The following is a 24,213-nucleotide window of genomic DNA, read 5'->3' on the forward strand; positions in this document are numbered from 1 at the left end:
TTTTAGTATTACATAAAACCTTTAAAGGTGAACAAATCTTGCTTTGGACCTGGTTGTCATCAATATGCTCATGACACATAGCTTTGCCTCTCTGCCTATCTTTATTTAAGCCTCCAGAAGTGGTTGTCTCTTTTGAGGACCAGTCTCTATTTGCCTCGATAAAGTAACTAAAAACAAACAAGCTGCTATATGTTGTGTTATATGGCGTGTTGTAAGCTGTCCTGAGTCCCAAAGGAGAGGGGCTGCATATTAAATCTAAAGAAATAAATGACTTAAAAGGACAGAGCGGGGTAGTTGTTTAGGATTGCGTGGTGAGTTGATGGTTGGTAATGGTCATGTGAAAGGTATGGACCTTGTCATTTAATGATTTCATGGTTTATATATTTTAAAATTAGCTTGTAAACCATGTTAAGTATTCTTGGGGAGAAATATAAGCTTGAAACATTTTAAATAAGAATAATTCCCTTGTATCATGGTCTGAAACATAAACCTGCTATTAAAGGAAAGGAAAGTGTAAGAGCTCCATTCACTGACCTGCTAGAATCATTGTGTCTGGTTTAAACAAAATAGCCAGTGTCCTCTTCAGACAGAGCTTTTAAAAAGTACTTTGGCAGGGGCCAACCATAGCTTTTCCAGTAACAGGTAAAAGGATGAAAGTCAGTTTCCTCTCTCCCTTGCCAACCACAGCATCCTAAATAAAGTGCAGAGACTTCTGCCTTTCCTTTTACTGGGACAGAGCAAACGTATACACACATACCGACTTAGAAGGTAAAAGATAAATCAGTGATGTCAGTCTCAAAGGCGCAAGGGAGAACTGCTAATACAGCAGTTTTCAGGAACCTTTGTTGAATTTAAAAAGCACAGAAGCTGTGTGGGAACCTATTGGTATATTCATCCATAAGTACTCTTAACACGTGTTTAGAAATTGTTTATGCATGCAGTGAACATATTGTGTTTCCCCGAAAATAAGACAGTGTCTTATATTAATTTTGCTCCCAAAGATGCGCTATGTCTTATTTTCAGGGGATGTCTTATTTTTCTGCTCCACAGCTGCATGCTCTGGTGTTCTGTTCAACAGGCATGCTTCCAAACAAAAACTTTGCTACATCTTACTTTTGGGGGATGTTTTATATTTAGAACTTCAGCAAAACCTCTATTACATCTTATTCTCAGGGGATGTCTTATTTTCGGGGAAACAGGGTATGTAGAGTCATGTTACTTAATCAGGGTTTCTTTTATGTATTGATTGTGATTTTTAACTTGAATGCACATTAAGTGTTCTTACATTACCATCATTATCTATGTGTGTTTTCCTCAACTATGGCACCCATCTGCAGATGCCTAAATCTGCAGAGCAAGGCCACACTTAGCCAAAACATATAGTTTAGGAAACTTGAGGGATTCCCCAGGTTTTCCGAAAAATCTGAAAACTTTAAAAAAATGATGGGGGATATAAATTCCCCTCAAAATAAAACAGCATTGACTGAGCATACACTTATCTGTAGAGCTGTCAGCAGCTGCTGCAAGGAGCCGCTCCAGGCCCAACTGCAGATGCTGGGAGCTGCTCTGGGCCCAGCTGTAGCAGCAGTGGGTGTTGTGAGCTGCTTTGAACTCGCCAGCAGTGGATGTTGGCAGCTGCTTCAGGCCCAGCCACAGAAAATTTCAGGTGTGGCCTCTGCTGAGAGTTGCTCCAAATTTGCAGTAGGTCAGACTCAAAGATAGAGAAAAGGGGGAGGGGAGAGAAAGAATGGGGGATTATCTGAGGGAGAGGGCAGAGGAAGAATGGGGAATGCCTGCATAAGGAGAGAGAGAGAGAAATAGAAAGAATGGGGGATAGAACTATAGAACAGGTGGATTATCTGAGGGGGGAGAAAGAGAAACCGGGGCATTTTCTGACAACAGATATCTGTCCCCATGAAGAAAATGCCTTTGGAGAGTGAAGTTTATGGCATAGCTAGCAGAGACCTCTCCCATCCGTGCCTTCCCTAGACTGCGCCCCAAAATCTCCAGGAATTTCCCATCCTAGAGCAGACAAACCTAACCCCAGGCCAAATCCAAATGAATCTTCCCACAAAAGCTAAAATAGCCTTGGAGAGGACCCTCTCCCTTTTACTCTCAGAAACTCTCTGTTGTCTGGAGATCAGTTATAATTCTGGCCCCATCTGGAGGTTAGCAACCCTAGACCTAGCACTATAAGACTTGGTGACTTTATATCACTTGATTTACATGATTCAATTAATCCCAGCTGCATGAAACTGTTTTAATGCAGGCACCCTACAAAAACCTGTGTAGTGTAGTTCATAACACCTGGGGACCCAGGTTCAAATCCCCATCTTGCTATGAAAGTTCACGGTGATTTTGGGCTACTCACATAGTTTCACCCGAGCCTACCTAATAGGGTTTCTGTGAAGATCGAAAGGAGGAGAGAAGAATAATGTAAGCTGCTTTGGTTCCCTCTCCCCATGGGAAATGCTGAGGTATAAATTAAGTATAAATATAAAGCATAAGTGAATATAACTGAAGATATAACCTGTTCAGGCAGAAGGTAGATTGGTGAATCTGACATTGAGAATATGACAGTGACACATGGAAAGAGAACAGAATATGAGAAAGAGGAAAGAATGTGAGGAGGAGGGTACAGGGAAGGTGGGTTGACCCTGTCAGACCGTAATCCCAGAATAAAGCGACCTGTAGTTTTTCTTTTAAAAAACGTAAGACTTTATTGAGGACTGATGCATGCGTGGGATAGTCAAATTCTGGGGAATATAGAAAGAACCAAACCTTAAATCCCTGCTGCCCTTGGCCTGCCCCTTGCCGGACCCAAGAGACGCAGTTACAGTAAGATAACAAAAGGAAGAATACCAACATTCAAATACAGAGTTAACATTACAAAGGATAGGAGCTTGGCCACACCTTGGAGGGCTGTGGCTGCATTTTAGCTTTCGTTTCCTGGAAGGCTGAAAGGGGGAGGGGGGATGAGCCAAGGGGCCCATCCTGACACACACATCCTTCAGGGTTCCCTACCAGGCAGGTGGACTTTTCCCAGGGGTTGGCACCACATAACTGGGTCACAGTTTTCCTAAGTAGAGGCTTCTGGGGGTGGAGAGTGAGAGGGAAAGCTTCAGACAGAGGGACAGATAAAGGGTAGGTGGGCTGCATGGGAAAGAGATAGGATTGCCACTCCATGTTAGGAAATTTGTAAAGGTGGGGGGATGGAGCCTGGAGAGGGTGGGGTCTAAGGAAGAGAGGGCCGTCCGAAGGTTATTATGTCATAAACTCCACCCTCCACAGCAGCCATTCCTTTCCAGGGGAACTAGAGTTGCCATTCTCCAGGTGAGAGTGGAGATCACCTGGATTTACAACTGATCTCCAGGTGTTAGCGATCACCTAGAGAAGATGGCAGCTTTGATGGATAGTCTTAGTAAAATTATACCCTGGTGATATAATTTCCCTTCTCCAAATCTCACTGTTACAAGGCACAATCCCCAAATATCCAGGAATTTTCCAACCTGGATCTGGAGATCTGTTGTGATTCCAGGAGATCTCTGAGTCCCATTTGGAAGTTCGCAACCCTAGAAAGAAAAGGAAGCAGGAATGGGAGAGGGCTATGGGCGCTTTCAGGACAGGAAAAGAAGAAATGGTGGAAGTGGGGCAAAATGAGATGCCTCCTGCAAGTCTGTGGATTCCCACTTGTATCTTTTAATAGTGAAGTTGGCCCAATATGAGGATACTTAAATCCAGTGATTTGGCGCTGTGAACAGGCACAGCAGCTCTTTCTACAAACCTGAAAAGGACCCCAGATTTTCAGAAAAACATGAAACCTAAAAGCAAATGTATTGGGCAGTTAAAAAATCCCAAATGATAAAAGAAATACGTGTAGCTTCAAAAGTGCTAGATATTAGTAGCAGTTGCTAGGCAACAATAGCATTCTAGGCTTGTCTTTGTCAGTAACAGTCAGGGGGAGGGAGAGAGGCCATTTTGGCCTCTGAGAGTGGACATCAGGGCCAGGCCTGGTATCAATGACTGAATGATTTGATACCACCTGACTTGCATGATTAACCTAATTCTGGCTCCCCCCCCCCGATGCCGCCACCTTCCCTTGCCTCCCCTGCCCAACATCGGAAAGGGGGGGGCGAAGGCACAACAGCCAGGTAAGTGGGTGGGGGGCGTGTGGCGGGGGGTTGAACCGGTGGTTGGTCCAGTTGAATCCCGACCCTGGGAACACCCCAGCCCCCACCTCCCATACTGGCATCCATTCGGGACACCAGCACAACCCCACCAAGGCCTGGTCTTCTGAGTTTCACCCTGGCAGGACTGAGAGGTAGGCAGACACTGATGGCAAACACCCACCTGCAAGGCTGTGCTGCTCCCTCAAGCCCTTTTGCCCTCCCCCCTTTTGGATGGAGCTCTTAGTAGAGTAGCAAAATGATAGGGAGTTCCATCAGCAGAGCAGAACTTCCTTGCCTCCTACTGCAGATCAAAATTGTCCCCCTCCCTCAAGAAAGTTGTTCTGGGAGTATAGGACATCAGAAACCCCATGAGGGATAGGCTGAAGTTCTGCCAAGAGAGGGGAAATTTGCAAAAATTGCACTTCCTTCTGTTTATGAAATTCCCTCACTCCAACTTGGTATATTCTATTCATTTTTACTTTGTTAATATTCTGAGACTTCTAGGGCAGTGATATAAGAATGAAAATGAAAGCAAGAAAAATTTCTAGTTTTCAGAATAAATAATATATTTGTAAGGAATTCCATAGAAGCAGAAATAAAAGGCTCTTTGGTGTAAAAGACCGTTTATTCAGACATCTTAGAAAGCTCAAGTACACGCAGTGGCAGGAATAAGATCTCCCGCCAGAAACACAGGTTATAACTCTGTCCATCCCATCCCCCCTCCCGGATTCCCATGGGAACGGAGGTCTCATCTCCCTACACCCGAGAGATAAAGGTCTCCGCCCGGAGAAGCTGGCCCATCGCCGGGCTGTGGAATGCAGTCAAGGAGCCAGGCAGCTGCCCCTGCGTCAACACTACATTGAATCCTTTACACTCTGCCTCCCTTAAGAAGACCCCTCCCCAGGTTTTGATGCGGAAAGGTGGAAGCAAGAAGAAATAAGAGGCTGAAGCGTCAATATTTCGAGAATGAAACCCATTGATTATACCCAGAGGAATACCCCCACCCAAAGAGGCCTAGAGAATATTGTAAGCGTTTTGCGATTAAAAGCGAGAGTCCAGGATGGGCGTCGTCAATTTCGTAATACTTGTGGCCATCAATAATAGTCCCGGTGGGAAGCCTCTCCGGTAGATGCGTGCAGAGCACTGGTAAGCTTGAGGCCTCCTTGGAACAGGTAAACTGGAATGGAGAGACAGGATGAATGTTACCTACTAAGAGAGTTAGGCAACCGTCAATGCGGGCAGTGACATCGGTAATCACTTTAGTAATCTATGAAAAAAGGTCCCACCCGAATCTTTTGCCTAGTTTAGAAAATTTATGCGTCTCTGAAGAGATTTTGTTGGTAGACGAAATACACCCAGAAGCCCACCGCATGAGAGGAAATCCGGCGGTTGCTTATCGGCTTGCAGCTTTTAGAGGAGTCTTTTAGCCTGTTGTAAGGCAGTCTGGACCGATTTCCACCCTTCGGCCAGAGAGACTGAAATCCCATTGTTTGAAACTCTGGAGGGATTGAAATGCTTCCTTGGGTAGTTCAAAACAGACGGTGGGAAAGGAAGCGACCAGAACCACAGCAATTTCAAAGGGGTTTTGTACTGCTATGACTACATTGTGCATTGTTATGGTACTCCATAAGCGGAATATGAGCTGCGCACCAATTGTCTTGAGTGGTAGTTGGTTATGGCTAACGTAAATGGCATTGCTCTAGGGTTCTGTTCGTTCTCTCGACTCTACCGTCCACTTTGAAGGCATTGGTAGAGGCGGCAACCTTACGCCGGCGACCCTAACTTCAAACCTAAACTTCCAGAACTTTGAAATGAATTGGGGGCGGTGGGAATAGACCCTAACTTGAGGCGGAGTGTAGGCGGTAAACATGCTGAATGAACAAAGGCAATGAGCCAACTTGGGAGGAAGCGGAGGGATGGAAGCACATGGAATAAAATGGGCTTGTTTAGAAAATAAGTCCACCACCACCCACAAGACCGTGTTGCCATACTGACTTTCTGGCAAATCTGTAAGCAAAAATCCATGGAGATGACCAAACTTCCCGAAGGGGCGAGGAGGCCACGAGGAGAAGAGTTTCAACAGACCCGCTGGGGCTTTCGGAGCGGTGCTTAGCTTCTGCACAAACAAGAGCAACCTTTAATGCTCACGTCTCAATGTCGCCCCATGCGCGTCAGCGCCACCAGAAATTGCGGCCGGCGGGTAAAATGCAGAGTTTTTAGAAAGCCAAAAATGTCCAGCCCGGCCGGGCATCATAGCAGGCCTCGAGGAGACCTGCTTGCGGAGGGAGGGGAGGCCGCGGTACCAACTCCCCGCCATAAGCGCCATTCTCCCAAAGCGCATAGCTGGGAATTAAGCCTTCCTCCGCCCGGAGGTTGCGATCGCCCGCCTCCCTCAAGTTCGTAGGAAAGGAGAGACCAAGGAGCTGGGAGATGGGGCGGAGAAGAAGGAGAGTGGATGTCTGAAGATGGGGTGACGAAGCCAGCCCCTAGTGGGAGGGAGAGAACGGTCGCGTGGAATGTCCCGTGTAAGCTGGCTCACCCCTCCCGGGTAAGCAGCGAAGGCGCATCAGCGCCAGATTTATTGGTTTTCGGAAAAAAATGGACCCGTGAAAGAAAGCGAGAAAAAGAAATCGGCCCAGCGAAGTTGCTGCTTGAGACATCTTGAGGGGGGGGGTGGAGTGGAGAGAGTACGGCCAAGTTCTTGTGATCCGACCAAACTTGAAAGGGTGTTTAGCCCCTCTCCAGCCAGTGGCAAAGCCGAAGTGGAAGTGCTACTTTAATGGCGCAGTCTCTTTATACCCACAGTCCAGTTGAGTTCAGCACCGGAGAATTTCTTTGATAAATAAGCACTGCTGGAACCAGCCTATCATCTTTATTTCCTCTGCAACAGGGCTGCCCCAAAGCGCTTTGTCGAGGCATCCAGTGAACCACAAAGCGGGAGATCTGGGTCCAGGGTGCTTTTAGGATAGGTTCGGTGGTAAAAGCAGACTTTAAGAGCTGAAAGGCTGTCTGACATTCTTCCAGACCAGGAAAGGAGGGGGCCGGAGCTTGGCGGACGAGTGGATCTTTACCCTTAGTCGCGTAAGAGGTCTGTGAGAGGGAGAGTCCAGTTCTTGAATTGGGAATAAAGAATCCGCGATAGAAATTAGCAAAGAAACACTAGAAAAAAAGATTGGGAGTTTCTTTTCGATTGGTGAGAACTTACGACCATTGGAGGACGCATCAGTCTTAGCAGGATCCCATTTTAGGCCCTGGTGAGGATTGATAACCCAAATAGTCAATAGAGGTTTGGTGGGAAACAGCACTTGGAGAGTTTGGCAAAGAGGGAGTTGTTGAGCAAAGCGTTTTCAATACTTCCCGGAACCAATGCTTCATGCTCTTCCATGGTTTGTGAATAAATTAAAAGCGTCATCTAAGTTACACCACTACTCCCTTGTACAATAAATCATGCCAAGAGAGCTTGGTTGATAAAGGAACCATAAAGAAGCTCGGGGCCCCACTTAACCCGAATGGCATTATTAAGTATTCAAACTGTCCAAACTTTGTGTTAAATGCACAGTCCAGCGTTCGCAGCCTTCCTGCAGCAAATTTCTAGACCCTGTAGTAGAAAGCTATATAAGAGTCCAGCTTAGTAGAGATCTCGTCGCTTTGCCCAATGAAATGTCTAAAAGGTCCTTGATCCAAAGGCCAAAGGAATTATTTATTGGACGAGGGGAGACTGCCATTTGAGACCTCGATTAATCTGTGCAGAGCCGTAGAAGACCCATCTTTCTTTTACAAACAATACAGGAGCAGCATGTGTGTGTTTTGGTAGCCGCCCGTATGAACCCTTTGGCGAGTTCTTGCTTGTCTAAAGAAGACCACTTTGAAGTTCCTTCTCCTCATTGAGACTCATCCACGGGTAGATTCTACCTTTGGGCAGTTAAGCCCCCCCTGGCTGTAATGCGATTTTGCAGTCCAGTGTCTCTATGGGGTGAAAGCAACTGATGGCATTCTATGCTCCCTGAAATACCCTGTAGCTAGATCTTGAGTAATGCGTCCCGGTGGGATGCGGTAGAATGGGAGCAATAAGGCTGAGAAATTGAAGCCAGGGGGGGGGTGTCCAGAAGTGCGGTTTCCCGAATTCATGTGTTCCCGCAGAGAGGGTCGAGTAATTCCAAGATCCTTTCTTTCAAAGGAATTTTTGCGGTTCATGAAAACAGCCCTTAACAACCATGGCATGGCATACTAGAACTATAGAGTGTTTGGCCGCACTGGCATGAGAATGACTAACTAATTTTCTCCCAATGAGTGGTACTTGGCCGGAGAGCCGATTCGCGTTTTTTGAACTGGGCCGGTCCTTACGCTCCCGAGGACTACCCGTCCATTTGGGTGAAGCGGTATATGGAAGCCGAAGGGATTTGGTCTAGACCTAGCTCCTCCGCCACCTGCAAGGGCGCCGATTAAACAATGGGGTAGCAGCAGAATCACACAGGGCTGAAGGCTATAATCTGAGTATGCTTAAGCGGGGTTGGCCAAGAAAGCGCTTGGATTGTAATGGGAGGCTGCCTTCACTCACGGCGTCTGGAGTCGAACCCATGTGTCCATTACTTGGGGCTGAAGAAAAGGCAAACTGCTGCTTCCCCCCTCCCTCCCGGTCGCCCACCCGATGACTGCTTTAGATAGACCCGTTAGAGGCGGCCCTGAATTCTAACGTGGTGGCTTGGCAGATGGGGTCTTAACGGCGGAGATGGTTGGCTTCTGTTTTTTTGGTTGCAGTTAGGCGGCCTAGATGGCCGGGACTACTCCGCCCAGTAAAGTACACCAATCCCAGCCCGGCGGCGGCGCTCCCGGAGAGTAGTCTCCGGTAGGCTGGAAACTTGGCAGCCAGTGGAGCCTTGTGGCGGCACCGGTGAATGACCTCCGGACGCAGCGTACTCAAAGCGAGGCGCCGCCCAGGATCCCCAATGCAATCAATCAGCCAATAGTGCGGGGGGGACCGAATTAAAGAAACTACCGTTTCCGCGCCAGCTTACCGTGCGACAGCATCGAAGTATTAAGCATTTCATGCATCCAGAGCCACTCAGGAAATGTTGCCGAGGTATACAGCGCCGCACGGAATTCACCGGGCAAATTCTGCTTGGCGGTTGCCTTGCTGAATAGTTTTTGATGAGATGCGGATAGGCTTCATTTCCGCACCTGGATCTTGAAGCGAGCCCTCAAAGGCTTGGAGGAATCACGGGCACCGATCTGCAGTATCTTCATCTTACCCGGAGTTTCAAAGAGTCCACAAACCAGTCGGCTGCTGCCCCATCCAGGACTGAGCCGATGTCCCGTATTTTTTAAGCTCGGGCCGGTATAAATCAAATCATAATGATCACTCCATGTGGGCATCGAGGTTACCAAAGATGAAGTAAAGGGAAGTTTGGAAGCTGAGTCCCCATCGAAGCGGGCAGGTATTGGAGGTCTGCGTAACCCCTCTCCGCACGACCCTTAAGCCGCGGCGTGCAGTGATTAGCATGAGTTAATTGGCGAGGTTGAAGACATGCGGTTGCTTGTGGGGGGGGCGGAATCGGTGGAAGTATCAGCGCCAGTGCAGCGGAGTGTTCGGTGGGGAGCCGGTCCTTGGAAGGTGGCTGGACCCAGCTTAGGCGTCGCCCCTCTGGCGCCCGAGCTGTACCGTGACAGCGTAGACTCCAACTTGGGCTGCATCCTGGTCTGCTGCTTCTTCAGTTCCCTCTCCCAAGGCAGCCATGGCTCTCTCTCGCTTGCGAGTCAAATGCATCCTGAATTAGCATGCAAAGCTGCTTTCTCTCCGGCTCCAGATTTAGCCGGATTCGTCCCGTTGAACAGCTGCGAAGTAAGTTCACTTTGGCATTGTCGCTATAGAAGGCCTGGTTTTACGCTTTCGTGTTGGCTGTAAGTTCAGTTTGGAGTGTTCCAGGACTTTATCATGGACTTCGATAGATTCTCGCATATTGCCCGTTGGAGGCGCCTCTTTAGTACGGTCAATTCGAGTTGGACTTCTTTGCTGCTGCTAACCGGGAAGTCTCTCTGCGAGGTTTTCAGCTCTTGCTGCAGCTGTTCCGTTCCTCTTCCCATAGCTGGCGTTCACGATTTGCCCATGCTTCTTAGGCATCCTGCCGAGTCGGCCCACTTCACTACATCCCAGCTCTCTTTTGATTTGGGAGAGGAACGAGATCCGGCTGGGAGTGCAGGCTTTCTCGGACTCCTGCCGATACCGTCTGGTGCCAGCGAGGCATCGTGCCCACCGGTAATCACGGGGCATCTCCAGAGTGCAGCGGCTGGTCGGAGATCAGGGGGGGTCGGTCGGAAGAGCGATGCGGATACCTCCCAATCCCTGGTATAGTCCCAGTGTCACGGTGGTCTTAACCGGGCCGGGCCCCAGTGCTTTTGTGCCCGCGGTGGTTCTTTGGGAGCATCCGCCAAAATCTGAGTCCAGGAATGCGATTCAATGGACTCCTGGGTTGCCGCATGAAAGGTGGTCAGGGCCTGTCCTCCTCCGTGACAGGTTGCATCTGAGGTTTTGTAATCCATCATGCAGCGGGTAAGGAATATCCGATCCACAGCTTTCGATCCATAGACGGCGCCCCAAAGCGACTCATGTAAAGTCCCCATGTAGTGCGTCTTCAAATCCCTCACGATTCAAAGCCCGGAGTAAAGGAAGACTTCGTGCTGATCACGAGGGTGAGAAAAAAAGTCACCAAGCGAACCCGTTCTCCCGCCCGGTTCCTCAGATCCAGAAGGGAAAGGTCAGGAGCCCTCTTTGAGGCTACCGCACCTTCCCCAGAAACATCCAACCTCTCATGCCGAGGCACCAGAGGTCCACTGCACTAGGGAATATAGGTAGATTAAGATTCCTGCCACAATGTAAGAAGGAATTCCATAGAAAAGGCAGAAATAAAAGGCTCTTTGGTGTAAAAGACCGTTTATTCAGACATCTTAGAAAGCTCAAGTACACGCAGTGGCAGGAATAAGATCTCCCGCCAGAAACACAGGTTATAACTCTGTCCATCCCATCCCCCCTCCCGGATTCCCATTAGGAGCCGGAGTCTCATCTCCCTACGCCTTGGGAATAGATAAGGTCTCCAGCCCGGAGAAGCTATTATCGCCGGAGCTGTGGAGATGCCCAGTCAAAGGCCGAGGCATGGCTGCCCTCTCGTCAACACCATTGAATCCTTTACAATATTGCATTTAAAGCAAGGTGACTTGAAGTATAGCTTAGTTTGCTTTGCCTTTTATTCAGTATTTACTTGGAAGATCAATTCATTTGATTATTCCAGGTGTAGTATTTCAGATGTTAGTGGCAGAGATTTCACTGTGGAGTGAGGTGGCAGATTCATAGCAAAGGCATATTCTTACATATATGCAAGACTAAATTGCAGAAAGTATTGCACATAGTGGTAGGTAGTTTGTTTTTAGGACTCATCATATCTGTAGCAGTGCTATCACAAGGTCAGGCAGTCATTTTTTAACAACCAAAAATGTTCATATAGAAGATGTTCATATCTAATGCATAAATTTAGAGAAAAAATTCATATGACAAATGAAACATTAGCAGGTTGCCTCCCAACCCTTATTCAATGACATTCCCTGCACCAAGGTTTAAGTCAAAATCTGTACAAAACTGAAAAGTTCAGGGTTTTTAAATCAGTTATTTTCACCCTCATTCATCTGTGAGTGTTCTGAGCTTGCCTTGCTTTTTTATACTTCATAATTTTAATTAATCACTGGTTTGTCTAAAAGTTTATAAGTTCATTTATTAACCTACAGGAGCTACAAAGAGACATAGAGAAGCATAGCACTGGGGTCGCATCTGTCCTCAACCTTTGTGAAGTCCTCCTCCATGACTGTGATGCTTGTGCCACAGAAACAGAATGTGACTCGATCCAACAGGCCACTCGGAACCTGGACCGAAGGTGGCGAAACATCTGTGCTATGTCAATGGAAAGGCGACTCAAGTAAGCACTAATTCACATTTCCCAGAATTCAACAGATATTTATCAGTTGTCCTGAGTTGATCAATAAATCTGCTTTTGTTCAGTTCAAGAAGCTGTCCAAGCAGACTCAAGGGAAAGTTTAGCTAAGTCTTGCATATTCATTTACAGCTGAATTATTCATTTTTTATCGATGGTTGATCTGGAAGTAAAATCTTCTGACATTTTCATAGGCATTTAATAGTTTTATTCTGTTAGCTCTCATCTAATTTGTAATTTGCAAAAATGCATTAAAGAAGGTTCATTTGAAAATGTAGTATTTCATGTTTTAGCAAAACCTTCCTTGATACTTTGCCCTTGAAATATCATTAAATCTTTTTATTGCAGGGTTCATCACAGTTAGAAAGTTACGTTTTGTGTTTGTCAACCACACTAGAGCAGCTGTAGTTCATATAAAGAAGATTGCACTTCTGGATCTCTTCTGCTAAGGGCTCAGTTTACAGTATCCCTACAATAAGCTCATAATGAGTCTTTATATGAATTCCAAATAAGAATTTGCAGTACATAAAAAGAGGAGAAAAAAACACAGCTGTTTTAATTCCAGTTTAGACTGAATTCACCCTAGCATTTATGTTCCCTGTTTATCAAGCTTACTGTCAGTTTTTAGTTGTGAGACATGGATTGTTTGCTGCAACTGCTTGGACAAGTTAAAGTATGCTTTCCTCATTGCAGCTGGTGAAGCATTGAAGGATTAATTTGAATTTCATTCTATCCTCACTTTTCATTTTTCCTTTCAGGATTGAAGAGACATGGCGACTGTGGCAAAAGTTCCTGGATGACTATTCTCGCTTTGAAGACTGGTTGAAAATTTCTGAAAGGACAGCTGCTTTCCCTAGTTCTTCTGGTGTACTTTACACAGTTGCTAAGGAAGAATTAAAAAAATTTGAGGTGATTTACACTCCTTGAAATGTTTCTCTTGTGGCCCTGTCAATGCACACATTTGTCAACAGATAGAAAAGTTGATAGTTCTTCAGCAGTTTCACTAACTTAAAATCTGCTGAAGATAAAAAATAATGATAATTATAAATAGAAAGAATAAAAAGAAAACTATAATTTAGCCATTGCAAGTCACTGCTCTACATTACATTGTCTAAAACAGTGGTTTTTAACTCAGGGTTTAGGACCCCTAAGAGAAGCATTGTTTTGCTTCTTATGGAAGGACGTACTGTTGGTGAATGTAGTTGCAGCGTGGTAGCACATATTTTTGGCTTTTGCATGTACACTGAGAGGAGCATCAGGATAGCAAAGTGAACTCAGCAGTGGAGAAGGTTCCCAATTGGCTTTGACCCTTGGTTTGTTCCTCTCAGGTCCCTTCCACACATGCAGAATAATGCCCTTTCAATCCGCTTCCAATGCAGCTGGATTTTACTGTGTGAAATAGCAAAATCCACATGCAAACAATTGTGAAAGTGGATTGAAAGTGCATTACTCTGCATGTGCAGAAGGGGGCCTGTCATATACTTTTTTTGGTACTTGGCATGTGTTAACTGTATCTTTTATTTAGGCTCATGTTCCTGGCATTGACACCAATGAGATCATAACTCTGGACTTCTTTCTTGTCACATGATTAATGTCGCATATTTGTAGCTCACTGGGTCTCATGCTGCCACCTGGCTTTATATGTTGAGTTCTGTGACATTACAAATAGAATGGTTCCAAACCCAAAGAAACCATGCCACAATACTGAATATTACTTTTTTCTTTTCTTCTGTGGTGGGGGATTTAAACTTTGAAGATTTCTTTTCCATGCTTCTTTACCCTTCCTATTTCAGGGATTTGCTAACTGTTGTCATCCCTTCCAGGTAGGGCTTGGTACTGCAAGCACTCCTATGCATCTATGGCCATTTTTTCACAGCGAAATTGTACCAATGTTAACACAGGGAATATCCCAGTGCAGCCTGGGATTCTTCACGGTCCTCAAAGCTGCACTGGGTCTGCCCCAGCGTTGCCCCGCCTTTTCCCAGTAGCTTTCAAAAACCACCAAATTGGAGGTTCTTTTGAAATGCCCGTGTGACTCCGCTTTCCTCTGTGTGCTTCCACTGCCATGAAAACATGATGGCAGCAGAACTGGGGCCATTTTTCCTGCCTCACCGCTCTGGCCCGCCCCACCAATCAACAGGTGCTGGGTATTTGACAGAATCGGCGCCCTCTACCCCCTCTCTGTCTAGATCCATGTGTGTTTGAGAGAATCGCTCCCCTCCCATTCGAGGCACTTCCAAACACACACATACACACACACACACCGGTCTAAATCCATGTGCATTTGAGAGAATCGCTCCTCTCCTATTCAGGGCACTTTCAAACACCCACCCACCCCCATTTAAATCCATGTGTGTTTGAGAGAATTGTTCCCCTCCCATTCGGGGCACTTTCAACCCCCCCCCCCCCCGTCTAAACCCATGTGTGTTTGAGAGAATTGCTCCCCTCCCATTCGGGGCACTTTCAACCACCACCACCCCAATCTAAAATCCATGGTTTCTCCCTCACGCCCTGGGATCACGCAGAAACAGCTGGGGCATTTTGTACCAGTCCTGCCTCGACTCCCAGGAAGAACCGGGGAGCATTATGGGGCATTATGATCGTGCAAAAACGGCCTACATGAACAAGTAAACTACATTGTTGGAACTGCTTGCAGCATTTTTATCTTCCCATTAATTCCATCTGTCTTTAAACTACTAAAGAATCATACATTTAATGAGTCCCAGTAAATGAAGTTTAACCAAGCATATCTGAGTTGGCTTTGATTTTCATTAAGTAGTTTTATCATGATGCTTGAAGCCCTCTGTGGGAGTGTTTTCTGGCTCTTTCCCTTCATCCTGTATAGATGCCTGAGAGCTGAATTGTATAACCACTGGGGGGAAAAAGAGGATATGCTCAGTACCACATTTCTTCAGGAATCATTTAAATTGGAACTACACTATTCCTGCATTTCATTAAAAGTTGACATAAGGCAAGAATTTAGGGTGACTAGGCTCAGAAGAATGGAGTTGCCATTTAGAAGACAGAATGTAACATGAGCAGAAATAAGGAAATCTGCTTTTACTGAGATTTCTTCTTTTGTACAACTTGAAAGACATAGGAACCCTGTCCTTCTTTGCATCTGGTTATCCTACAAAAAGTTAAACTACATTTCAGTCTCTTCTTTAGAGTTTGTACTAGGAAGAACAAATGAAAGTGTTCCTTAGTTTCATATTTACAACAGTGGAAATTCTCATCACATCTGGCTTGAAGTTTCTATGATCAGGACTACAGCTGTTTTCGCTGTTAATTCTGTCAGTGCTTTCAACAAGATTTATAAAAATAGTAAATAATCCCAAACTTGAAAATGTATATAACGATCACTGTTTGAACAAAATATTATGACATTGAGAGACTTGCAACAGTTGCATGGGAGGGGAATTTTCCATTTTCTTCCCAAACTCTACTAGCAATGCTTCCCCACACTCTTTTAACCTTGCTCCCACCTTTATCTTGTCCACTTCAGCCAACTAATAATATTTGTGTTCCACGGTGTAGTAAATTATTCTGAAACATCATAAGACTACCACTAGATTTTGGCAGTCATTTTGGGTTGCTTAGACAATCCAAAATTGTTCGTGAGATCACTTGAGATAATATTACAAGTTCTAACAAAAGTTATTTTATATTTATTTTCTCCCCTCTGCGTATTTTTTCAAAGTTTAAGAAGTCACCCACAGGTTTGCAGAAATATCTTCCTAATCCTTACATGGCCTTATGTGGATTCTTGATCTGCTTGCTGTGGGCCAGATTTGGAATTAGACATAAAATTATAGTGGTTTGGAAATTCTTCAGATCATTTGAAAGTTCTCACTCATGAATGCCAATCATAGTATCATTGTCCAGAGATTCAATAAGGCTGATGAATTTGGTAAAGAAAAGTATATTGTAAGTGCGGACTGGAAAATATGTACAGCTGTCCTTCCTCTGGACAAAAGTTGTTAACAGGTGAAACAGCAGCTGTAGTTGACTGAACATAAAGACTGCCTGTGTTAAAGTTCTAATCATTACTAACAAAGCAGCAATAGTTCTATTTATTTTCTAAGAGAAACTGATTATCCATTTCCCTGAACTCTGCTTAACATTTCCCATGCATTAGAAAAGCTATCCTTTCTACCCACCTACTTTACATTCTTAATTGACATTTACATGAAGGGTATTCATGTAATAAGAATAACCGGAGAGGGTTTTTTGTTGCTTCAAATTACATAGTCCTCTTTTGGCCTTGGCTGTGGCTTTGCAGCACAACTGCCTAGTTTCAATTTAATTAGCTGGAACTACCAAAACAAATTTGAGGAAAAGCAAAACACCACTGCTTGTCACAAATGTATCCATGTCTGTAGTTCATTTGCATCAGTTCAAGGACAAAATTTAATAGCCCAGCGAAATAAACAACTTTATAATTTTTGTTTCACATTAGTTTTATATTTCTCATCTACATTGTATGCTTAACTTTGTTTTGTCTTCTTGAATTGGATACTTGGCCTTGGTTATTCAATTAATAAATTTAGTTGGATTCAATTTGAATTCTCAAAAGGATGTCCACTCATAGAATGGATCTTTCCTATCTCCACCTTCTCTTTCCAGTTCACTGTATTCCTCTGGGTAGTTGCTGGATTCTCCACAACACCTAGCCATGCATACGAAAGTATTCTGTGGCAGGGGGATTCTGTGAAATTCCCCCTTTCACAAAAAGAAGTCTACTTCCATTTATAGAAGGAACCTTTGGATCTAACCTTCTATCTTTCTATTACCTCCTTTTGATTTTTCATATTATGTTGTAAAATATTTGACAATACAAATACATTCCATTATTTTTGTTTTCAATGTTAACCATAGTGAATAAATTAACTTTGATATGTTTTGCTCCTATGAACATTTGTGCCATCATTTCTAAAGTGATGTCATCAGAACATGATGTTGCGGTGCTATTGATCTTAGTGTTCTTCCTTGGTGACTCTTTTTTATTTATGAATTACCAAAAGTTTGTATAATCCAGACCACAGCTAGCTAGAAAAGTACGGTTGTACCAGAGAAGATACAAAAATAGTCAACGGTTGTAAATAACTTGAGAGAAAATGACAAGCCACTTTTCACAGAATAATTTTACTGCACAAAAATGTGTGGTATAGCTAATATTGGTCATTTTTGATAAAATCTGAATGCGCAGATATTTTTAAATTATTTTTATAGTTAAAATTTTTACTTGAAATAAATAGAAACACCAATGAAAAGCCACTTACCGGTATTCTTGAATGAGCCTTTTAATCCACATGTAATTGGTAATGATTTACATCTTGTTGAAGCTTGTTGACAAAAAAATTCCATATTAGTGATAGCCAAGATCTGAAAGGCCACTATTCTGATAGGCTACTTTGTTGCTTCTTTTCTTGTAGGCTTTTCAGCGACAAGTACATGAAAGTCTTACTCAGCTAGAACTGATTAACAAACAGTACCGTCGTTTGGCTCGAGAGAACCGGACTGACTCTGCTTGCAGTCTCAAGCAAATGGTCCATGAAGGGAACCAGAGATGGGACAACTTGCAAAAGCGAGTCACCTCCATCCTCCGCAGGCTTAAAGTATTTCTCCATTTCTAGTTGATTTCTTACTGTAATACATTCATGGGGGAATGTTGGGAGCATCACAGTTTTATCTCTGTCTTACTAGTTGGCTTTTTAAAACTTTTAGCTTTATTCAATGTATTTCAGTGATATCTAGGAAATACCTTACCTTTTCCTTTTCAGCATTTCATTGGCCAACGTGAAGAGTTTGAGACAGCACGTGACAACATTCTGGTCTGGCTAACAGAGATGGATCTACAGTTGACCAACATTGAACACTTCTCAGAGTGTGATGTTCAAGCAAAGATAAAGCAACTCAGGGTAAATAAATACAAACTATAGGCGCACATTTAAACAAAACAGAAGTGGCCTACCTGCATTATTGAATATCAGGTATCATGACGTATATGGTTTTGCGGCCAGTGCAAGTTTTAAAAACATTATAAATTGCATATGAATTAACACCAATATTACCTGCCCTGCCAGGCTAACACAAACAGCATTCATAGCAACTAGCATTCAACAGGTGTGGTAAACTTCAAATTGCTTCAAGGATTACCTTTCCCTGTCAGTGGTTAAAGAGACAAATGAACATCCACCATAAGCCTCCCTAATATCTGAAAGACCTTTTGCAGATCTCTCAATTCTTGTTCATACAGCTGCAGATCTTGCACATGTTATGGTATGTGAGGAAAAGAACTTACATCTGAAACAGTCCTTGAGGATATTAATAATTTGTGTATTTGACCTTCTCTATGAAACCTGATCTAGACATTGAACAGCAATCAGAGAGCTTTTTTTAAATTGAAGAAGCCTTTATTGGCATAAACATATTACTAGAATACAATCCATAAAATACAAAAGGGCTAAAAACACAAGTTGCTTCAGCTGTAAAAAAACTCTAATAACTCATAAAACATCAAATAAATAGTGTTATAATATTACAAGTCAATTAATGAGTTAATGTTTTTCTAGAGCTAAGTCTATAATATTTAATAGGTAATTAGCTACATTCGCGCAAATGGTGGGGTCAGCGTTATCTAAAATTAGAGGGATCTTAAGAGTATCAGTTAGTTGATTATGTAGGAGTGGGATAAGGAAAGTCTGGTTCAACCTAATTTTGTCGATTTGTTGGTATCTACCATAGGGAAGCATAGAGGGCATTATATTAAATCGGGCAATAGACATAGCTTTGTTTTGGATTTAAAAGACAAAAAAAGATAGTTAGCTATGTGCTCTTGTTCTAAGGGGATGAGCAAAGTTAAGGGGGAACATGTTTTCCCTACGGCAACTATCAAATCACAGTACCCTTGCTCTAGAAGCTTGGTTTTCAAACAACTATATGCTTCAGATAAAGTGAGAGGATATTACGTTTCTAATCATAAGTTAATAGTACCATTTTTTTTCCTCAACCATCTCTATCCATTTAGATACCACAGCGTCAGAGAGCATTTAAGAAAGTAAACTGTTCCTGTAAATTATGGATATTTGAAAGTTCTCAGCCAGGCCATTGATACATAAGTTATTTGCCCAAATTCTAAACACAGGGCTGCATATGGAACACAATTTGGTAAGCCCGTGATTTTATGAAAAAGCGGGACTGGAGTGTATTTAAGGTTTGATTTACAGCTCCAATCCAAATCGGTGCCCCATAGAAGAACAGGGTTAATCTTAATTTTAAAGCACATTTTTAAATTTTAAACCACAGGCTTTTTTGGTGGTGGTGGGAAAGTGGCCCCCGTCCTCCTGTGCCACCAATGCTGGGAGGGAAAACCCTGTGGTTGCTTTAAAATTACAATTAACCTACCTCTAGGCAAGTGGTGGTCAAGAGGGAGCTGAAGGTAGTGACAAGGCCATATAAAGAGCGGCCTCCCTGCCCCTACCCAGTCGCCGCTTGCCTAGAAGTACCGGTAAGTCAACCTTAATGTTATTTATTTATTTATAGTTTATATTTAGTTTATATTTACTATACCACCCACCCCCAAAGGGCTCTGGGTGGTGTACAATCTAAAGCAATCACAGGTTTTCCCACTTTCTCTCTGAATGGAGGATACACGCCAATTGGCCATGCAGGCAGGGGCTGATGGGAATTGTAGTCCATGAACATCTGGAGTACCATAGGCTCACCACCATTGCATAGTAGTCGGGGAACAAGATCTTAGGGTATGGGTGGACAGTAAGTCAAATTTGAGCAGTTAGTGTGATGCAGCGAAAAAAGGCTAATACAATCTTGGGGTGCATCAATAGAGGCCTAACATCCAGATTGCAAGAAGCTGAGGGGACGCAGTTTAAAAACTTGCCTTGGGCACCATTTTCTGTAGATTCTCCCCTGTTCACAAGGTGTCTGTTGTTGGGAGAAGAAGAAAAGGAGTTTGTAAGCCACTTTGGGACTTCTTACAGGGCAGAAAGCCAGAGTATAAATACAAACTCCTCTTCTTCTACATGTTTGTCACATTCCAGGAAGAGTGACAGGCAGGAGAAGGGTTAAGCCTCTCTTTTTGCTCACCTCTCTTGCAAACTATGCTCCATCACTGTGTTGTTGTTTGTTGATAGCCTAGTTATCCAGAGCCATGGCTGCCATTAAAAATCTAGTTTTGACTTGGTGTTTTGAAAGAAAAAAGAAAGCAAGTATATTAAGAGTGCATAGATTTCATCTGGGCACATATTTTGCATTAAATGCTGCCATTTTATGAGGTTTGATCCCACAGTAAATATATTGTTCATGACTGATAAGAAAGCTAAAGCTATATTGCAAAAATCAGTTTATAGCGGAAGAGCTATTCAGTTATTTCCTTTGTGTTGATGCTGAGAGCATCATGCCCAAATATCTACTGTATGTGGCATGACACAAAACTTATTTTAGTGTGTTGGTCGATATACTGTGTGACTGAGCAAGAGATTGTTCTCTGTTGCAGGAGGCACATTTCTCAAAAGGAGCGAGAATAACTGATTTTCCCCTCCCACTGCAGACTTCCTGGTCACATACAGCACTTTTTTTGTTGGGAGTCCTGAATACAAGGCAATATTGCTGACGGTGCAGTGCTTCAGTGCAGTGGGATGTGGGTGTTCCATTCTGTACTTTGTATCCAACCCTCTGTCATCCCCAGTAACCACCTGAATTTTGCTGCACCCAGAGTAGGGTTCTGAAATCCTTGTCAGTGAGTTAGAAAACCAGCGGCTGTAGGGGTTTTTGATCAGGTTCTTTAGTAGCCGGTATTTTAAAAGCATGACCTGAGAATGTCAGGTTGCCCCATCTGTTTTGTTTGTATATTATTGGGCTTTTTCTGTACACAATCTTTATTTCTGTTTGGAGATTACGTGTAAGAAACCAATTTTTCAATACAATACTATGGCTTTGCTTTGTAGGCTTTTCAGCAGGAAATCTCATTGAACAACAACAAAATTGAGCAGATCATTGCTCAGGGAGAGCAGCTGATAGAAAAAAGTGAACCGCTGGATGCAGCTGTCATTGAAGAAGAGCTTGATGAGCTTCGGCGATACTGCCAGGAAGTCTTTGGCCGAGTGGAACGCTACCATAAAAAACTAATCCATCTCCCAGTATGCATCATTCTTTAAACCTAATTATTTGCAGACTATAAATTTTAAATAAGTTAAAAAAATTCCATCATGCAATTGCTCAGGCCATATCAAGATGTATAAATTTTATTCTTTATAACCTTCCTGGTCATCTGTAGTGCTGCATAATGTGCAAAAATTATATGGAGGCCAATAAAATATAAGTTAAACTTCAGAAATGCATAACAAAGTTACAAGAACAGAACACCAAAATCCACCGTACACTGCATGGCAAGTTCTGTTGAATCGATGTTGTCTAATTTAGAAATAAAGTTATCAGTCTTTATAGACAGATTTTTTTTACTAAGATTCGAACCAAACTTACAAACGGTAAGTGGAGAAGTTTGAGAATCAAACCAAAACTATATGATGAGGAAGAGTTTAGAATATGTACAGAATATGAAAGAGAAACAGTCAGTATTGTTCCAGGTTAATTTCTATTTATAGTTAATTTTGCTGTATGGCTGGGAGAGTTTTTTTAAATAAAGACAATTATCTGATAGCTAAATAAACATATGAGCAGTAAGAATGTTAAAACATGCTTCTTTTCAGCTACTTTTATTAAATATTTTGTGAATTAAAAATATACATAAAAACAACCCAGAAAAGAACAAATTGAGACTTGTAACAATGAATTGTGTAGTGGCACTTTTATCTTACTGACCAAGCAAGAAGCAGCATGGTTCTGAGAAGAGTATTCATTATCTCTTTGATGTTTCCTTCTAGCTTACAGATGATGAACATGACCTCTCTGATCGTGAAGTGGATCTGGATGAATCAGCAGATCTCTCTGACATCCACTGGCACGACAAATCTGCAGACTGTGTTTTGTCCCCACACCCCTCCTCCAATCTCTCCCTGTCTCTTCCCCAACCCCTCCGAAGCGAAAGGTCAGGACGGGACACTCCTGCCAGTGTGGACTCCATCCCATTGGAATGGGATCATGACTATGACCTGAGCCGTGACCTAGAGACTGCAGTGTCAAGGGCATTACATTCTGAAGAAGAAGAGGAGGGACAATCTTATCTTAGAGGAGCAACGGGCATCACAGGTATAATCAGCTACTCTTGAGAGCCAGCATGGTATAATGCTTAAGAGCAGCAGACTCTAATGTGGAGAACCAGGTTTGATTCCCCACTCCTCCATTTGAAGCCTGCTGCATGCCCTTGGGCCAGTCACCATTCCTTCAGAACTCTTTCAGCCCCACCTATTTTACAAGGCGCCTTTTTGTGGGGAAAGGAAGGGAATTGCTATTATCATAAGACAGCTAAGACTTGACAGCACTTTGTACCACCACCAAGGCAGTTTACAGTTGGAGACAATGATAATCCAGAATAATTACACTACAACACTAAGATGTTTTAAAGACAGGCACACTTTAAAAATCATCTCAACAAAAGGCAGTATAAAAAATTCCAAATCCAAACAAATTAAAGCAGCATTAATGCAAAATCATAAAGTTAAGAACAGCCCCAAAGGCCCCCAAGATATGGGTGAACAAGAAGATTTTCACCTGACACCAAAAATTAATAATTGTGTCAGGCAAAATTCCATAAGGAAGGAATTTCAATTATTCTGCCACAGTTGAAAAGGGCTAGAGCTCACCAACCTGGCTTCAGAAGGTGAAAGCGCATAGAACAGGACTTCTTACTATTATCTCAGTAGTTTGACACTTTCATATTGGAAAAGAAGGTCCCAGGTACTTAGGACTTTAATATGTGGCACTTTGAATTTGACCTGGAAGTATGTTGAAGTCAGGTGAAGTTATTTTAAAACTGGTAACAGATGTCACCTCTAACTTTCACCAGTTAGCAAACTTAGAACTCAATTTTGTATATATGCATCCTCTGGGCCACCATCGAAGGCACCATTGAAGGAAGAAGGCAGAATTGAGTGCTAAGGAGGACCTGTGCTGGTTTCCTCATTTCTATAGTGCCTTTAAAGGCATTTATAAAATGCCTTTAAGCATTATGGCATTGCCATAGGATAAATCCCCAAAGAAGCAGTTTCTTGTGGTTCTGGTGGGTTTTCCGGGCTGTGTGACCATGATCTGGTGGATTTTGTTCCTAACGTTTCGCCTGCATCTGGCTGGCATCTTCAGAGGTGTATCACAGAGAAAAGTCTGTTTCACACTTTGTCTAAGTGAGAAGGGAAAGTTTAGTGGGGTATATTGTCCATGTCCCAGGGTGGGGAAACAATCATTAAGTGTTTGGGTGGAACTTGCTATGCAAAGGTGTGGTTGAGTGGGGTTATCAGTCCATTTTTTAAGTACTGGGAGCCAGGCTTTGCTAATTTTTAACGTCTCTTCTTTATTATTGAAGTTGTCCTGGTGTTTGTGAATTTCAATGGCCTCCCTGTGCAGTCTGACATAGTAAGCTTCTGAATTGTCCAGAATTTCAGTGTTCTCAAATAAAATATTATGTCCAGTTTTGTTTAACACATATTCTGCAACTGCAGATTTTTCAGGATGGTTAAGCCGACAGTGTCTTTCGTGTTCCTTAATACGGGTCTGAATGCTGCATTTTGTGGTTTCAGATCTAGTGATTTCAGAACGGTCTTCAGCCACACGTGTCTCCCTCTGCATTTCTTATGCTTTTGCACAACTTGAATTATTGTAGTATTATGCAGTTTAGGTTTTCTTTCGTATGAAGACTAAATATGAAGACTAAAGTGGTGAATAATCTCAAAATATTTCTGAAGAGAAGAGGCAGCTAAAAGTTATTTTAACAATTACTTTAAGTTCCTTGCTGCAGCAAAGTATTTGTCCTGGAGGTTTTTTTGCATCCTTACTTACTGTGTAATTTTCTTAGCAAAGAATCTAAAGAATTTTATAACTTCTAAACAGCCATGGGTTCTGGCTCATTATCTTCCCTGCATGCTAGAAATTTAGCA

The 24,213-nt window shown here is 43.2% G+C and overlaps 1 protein-coding gene across 1 annotated transcript in view; it reads left to right on the forward strand.

Annotated features, from left to right (window-relative positions):
• The window catches only part of SYNE1 (spectrin repeat containing nuclear envelope protein 1), a 375,888-nt gene that overhangs the window by 319,782 nt on the left and 31,893 nt on the right, over positions 1 to 24,213 (forward strand). Inside the window, exons 125-130 of the mRNA XM_048488624.1 lie at positions 11,943 to 12,130; positions 12,904 to 13,054; positions 17,581 to 17,763; positions 17,929 to 18,066; positions 21,112 to 21,303; positions 22,048 to 22,372. Coding sequence (XP_048344581.1) covers positions 11,943 to 12,130; positions 12,904 to 13,054; positions 17,581 to 17,763; positions 17,929 to 18,066; positions 21,112 to 21,303; positions 22,048 to 22,372 — 1,177 coding nt within the window. The remainder of the gene's footprint in view (positions 1 to 11,942; positions 12,131 to 12,903; positions 13,055 to 17,580; positions 17,764 to 17,928; positions 18,067 to 21,111; positions 21,304 to 22,047; positions 22,373 to 24,213) is intronic.

Source organism: Sphaerodactylus townsendi, linkage group LG01 (genome assembly GCF_021028975.2).
Source record: "Sphaerodactylus townsendi isolate TG3544 linkage group LG01, MPM_Stown_v2.3, whole genome shotgun sequence".
Classification (NCBI taxonomy): Eukaryota; Metazoa; Chordata; class Lepidosauria; order Squamata; family Sphaerodactylidae; genus Sphaerodactylus; species Sphaerodactylus townsendi.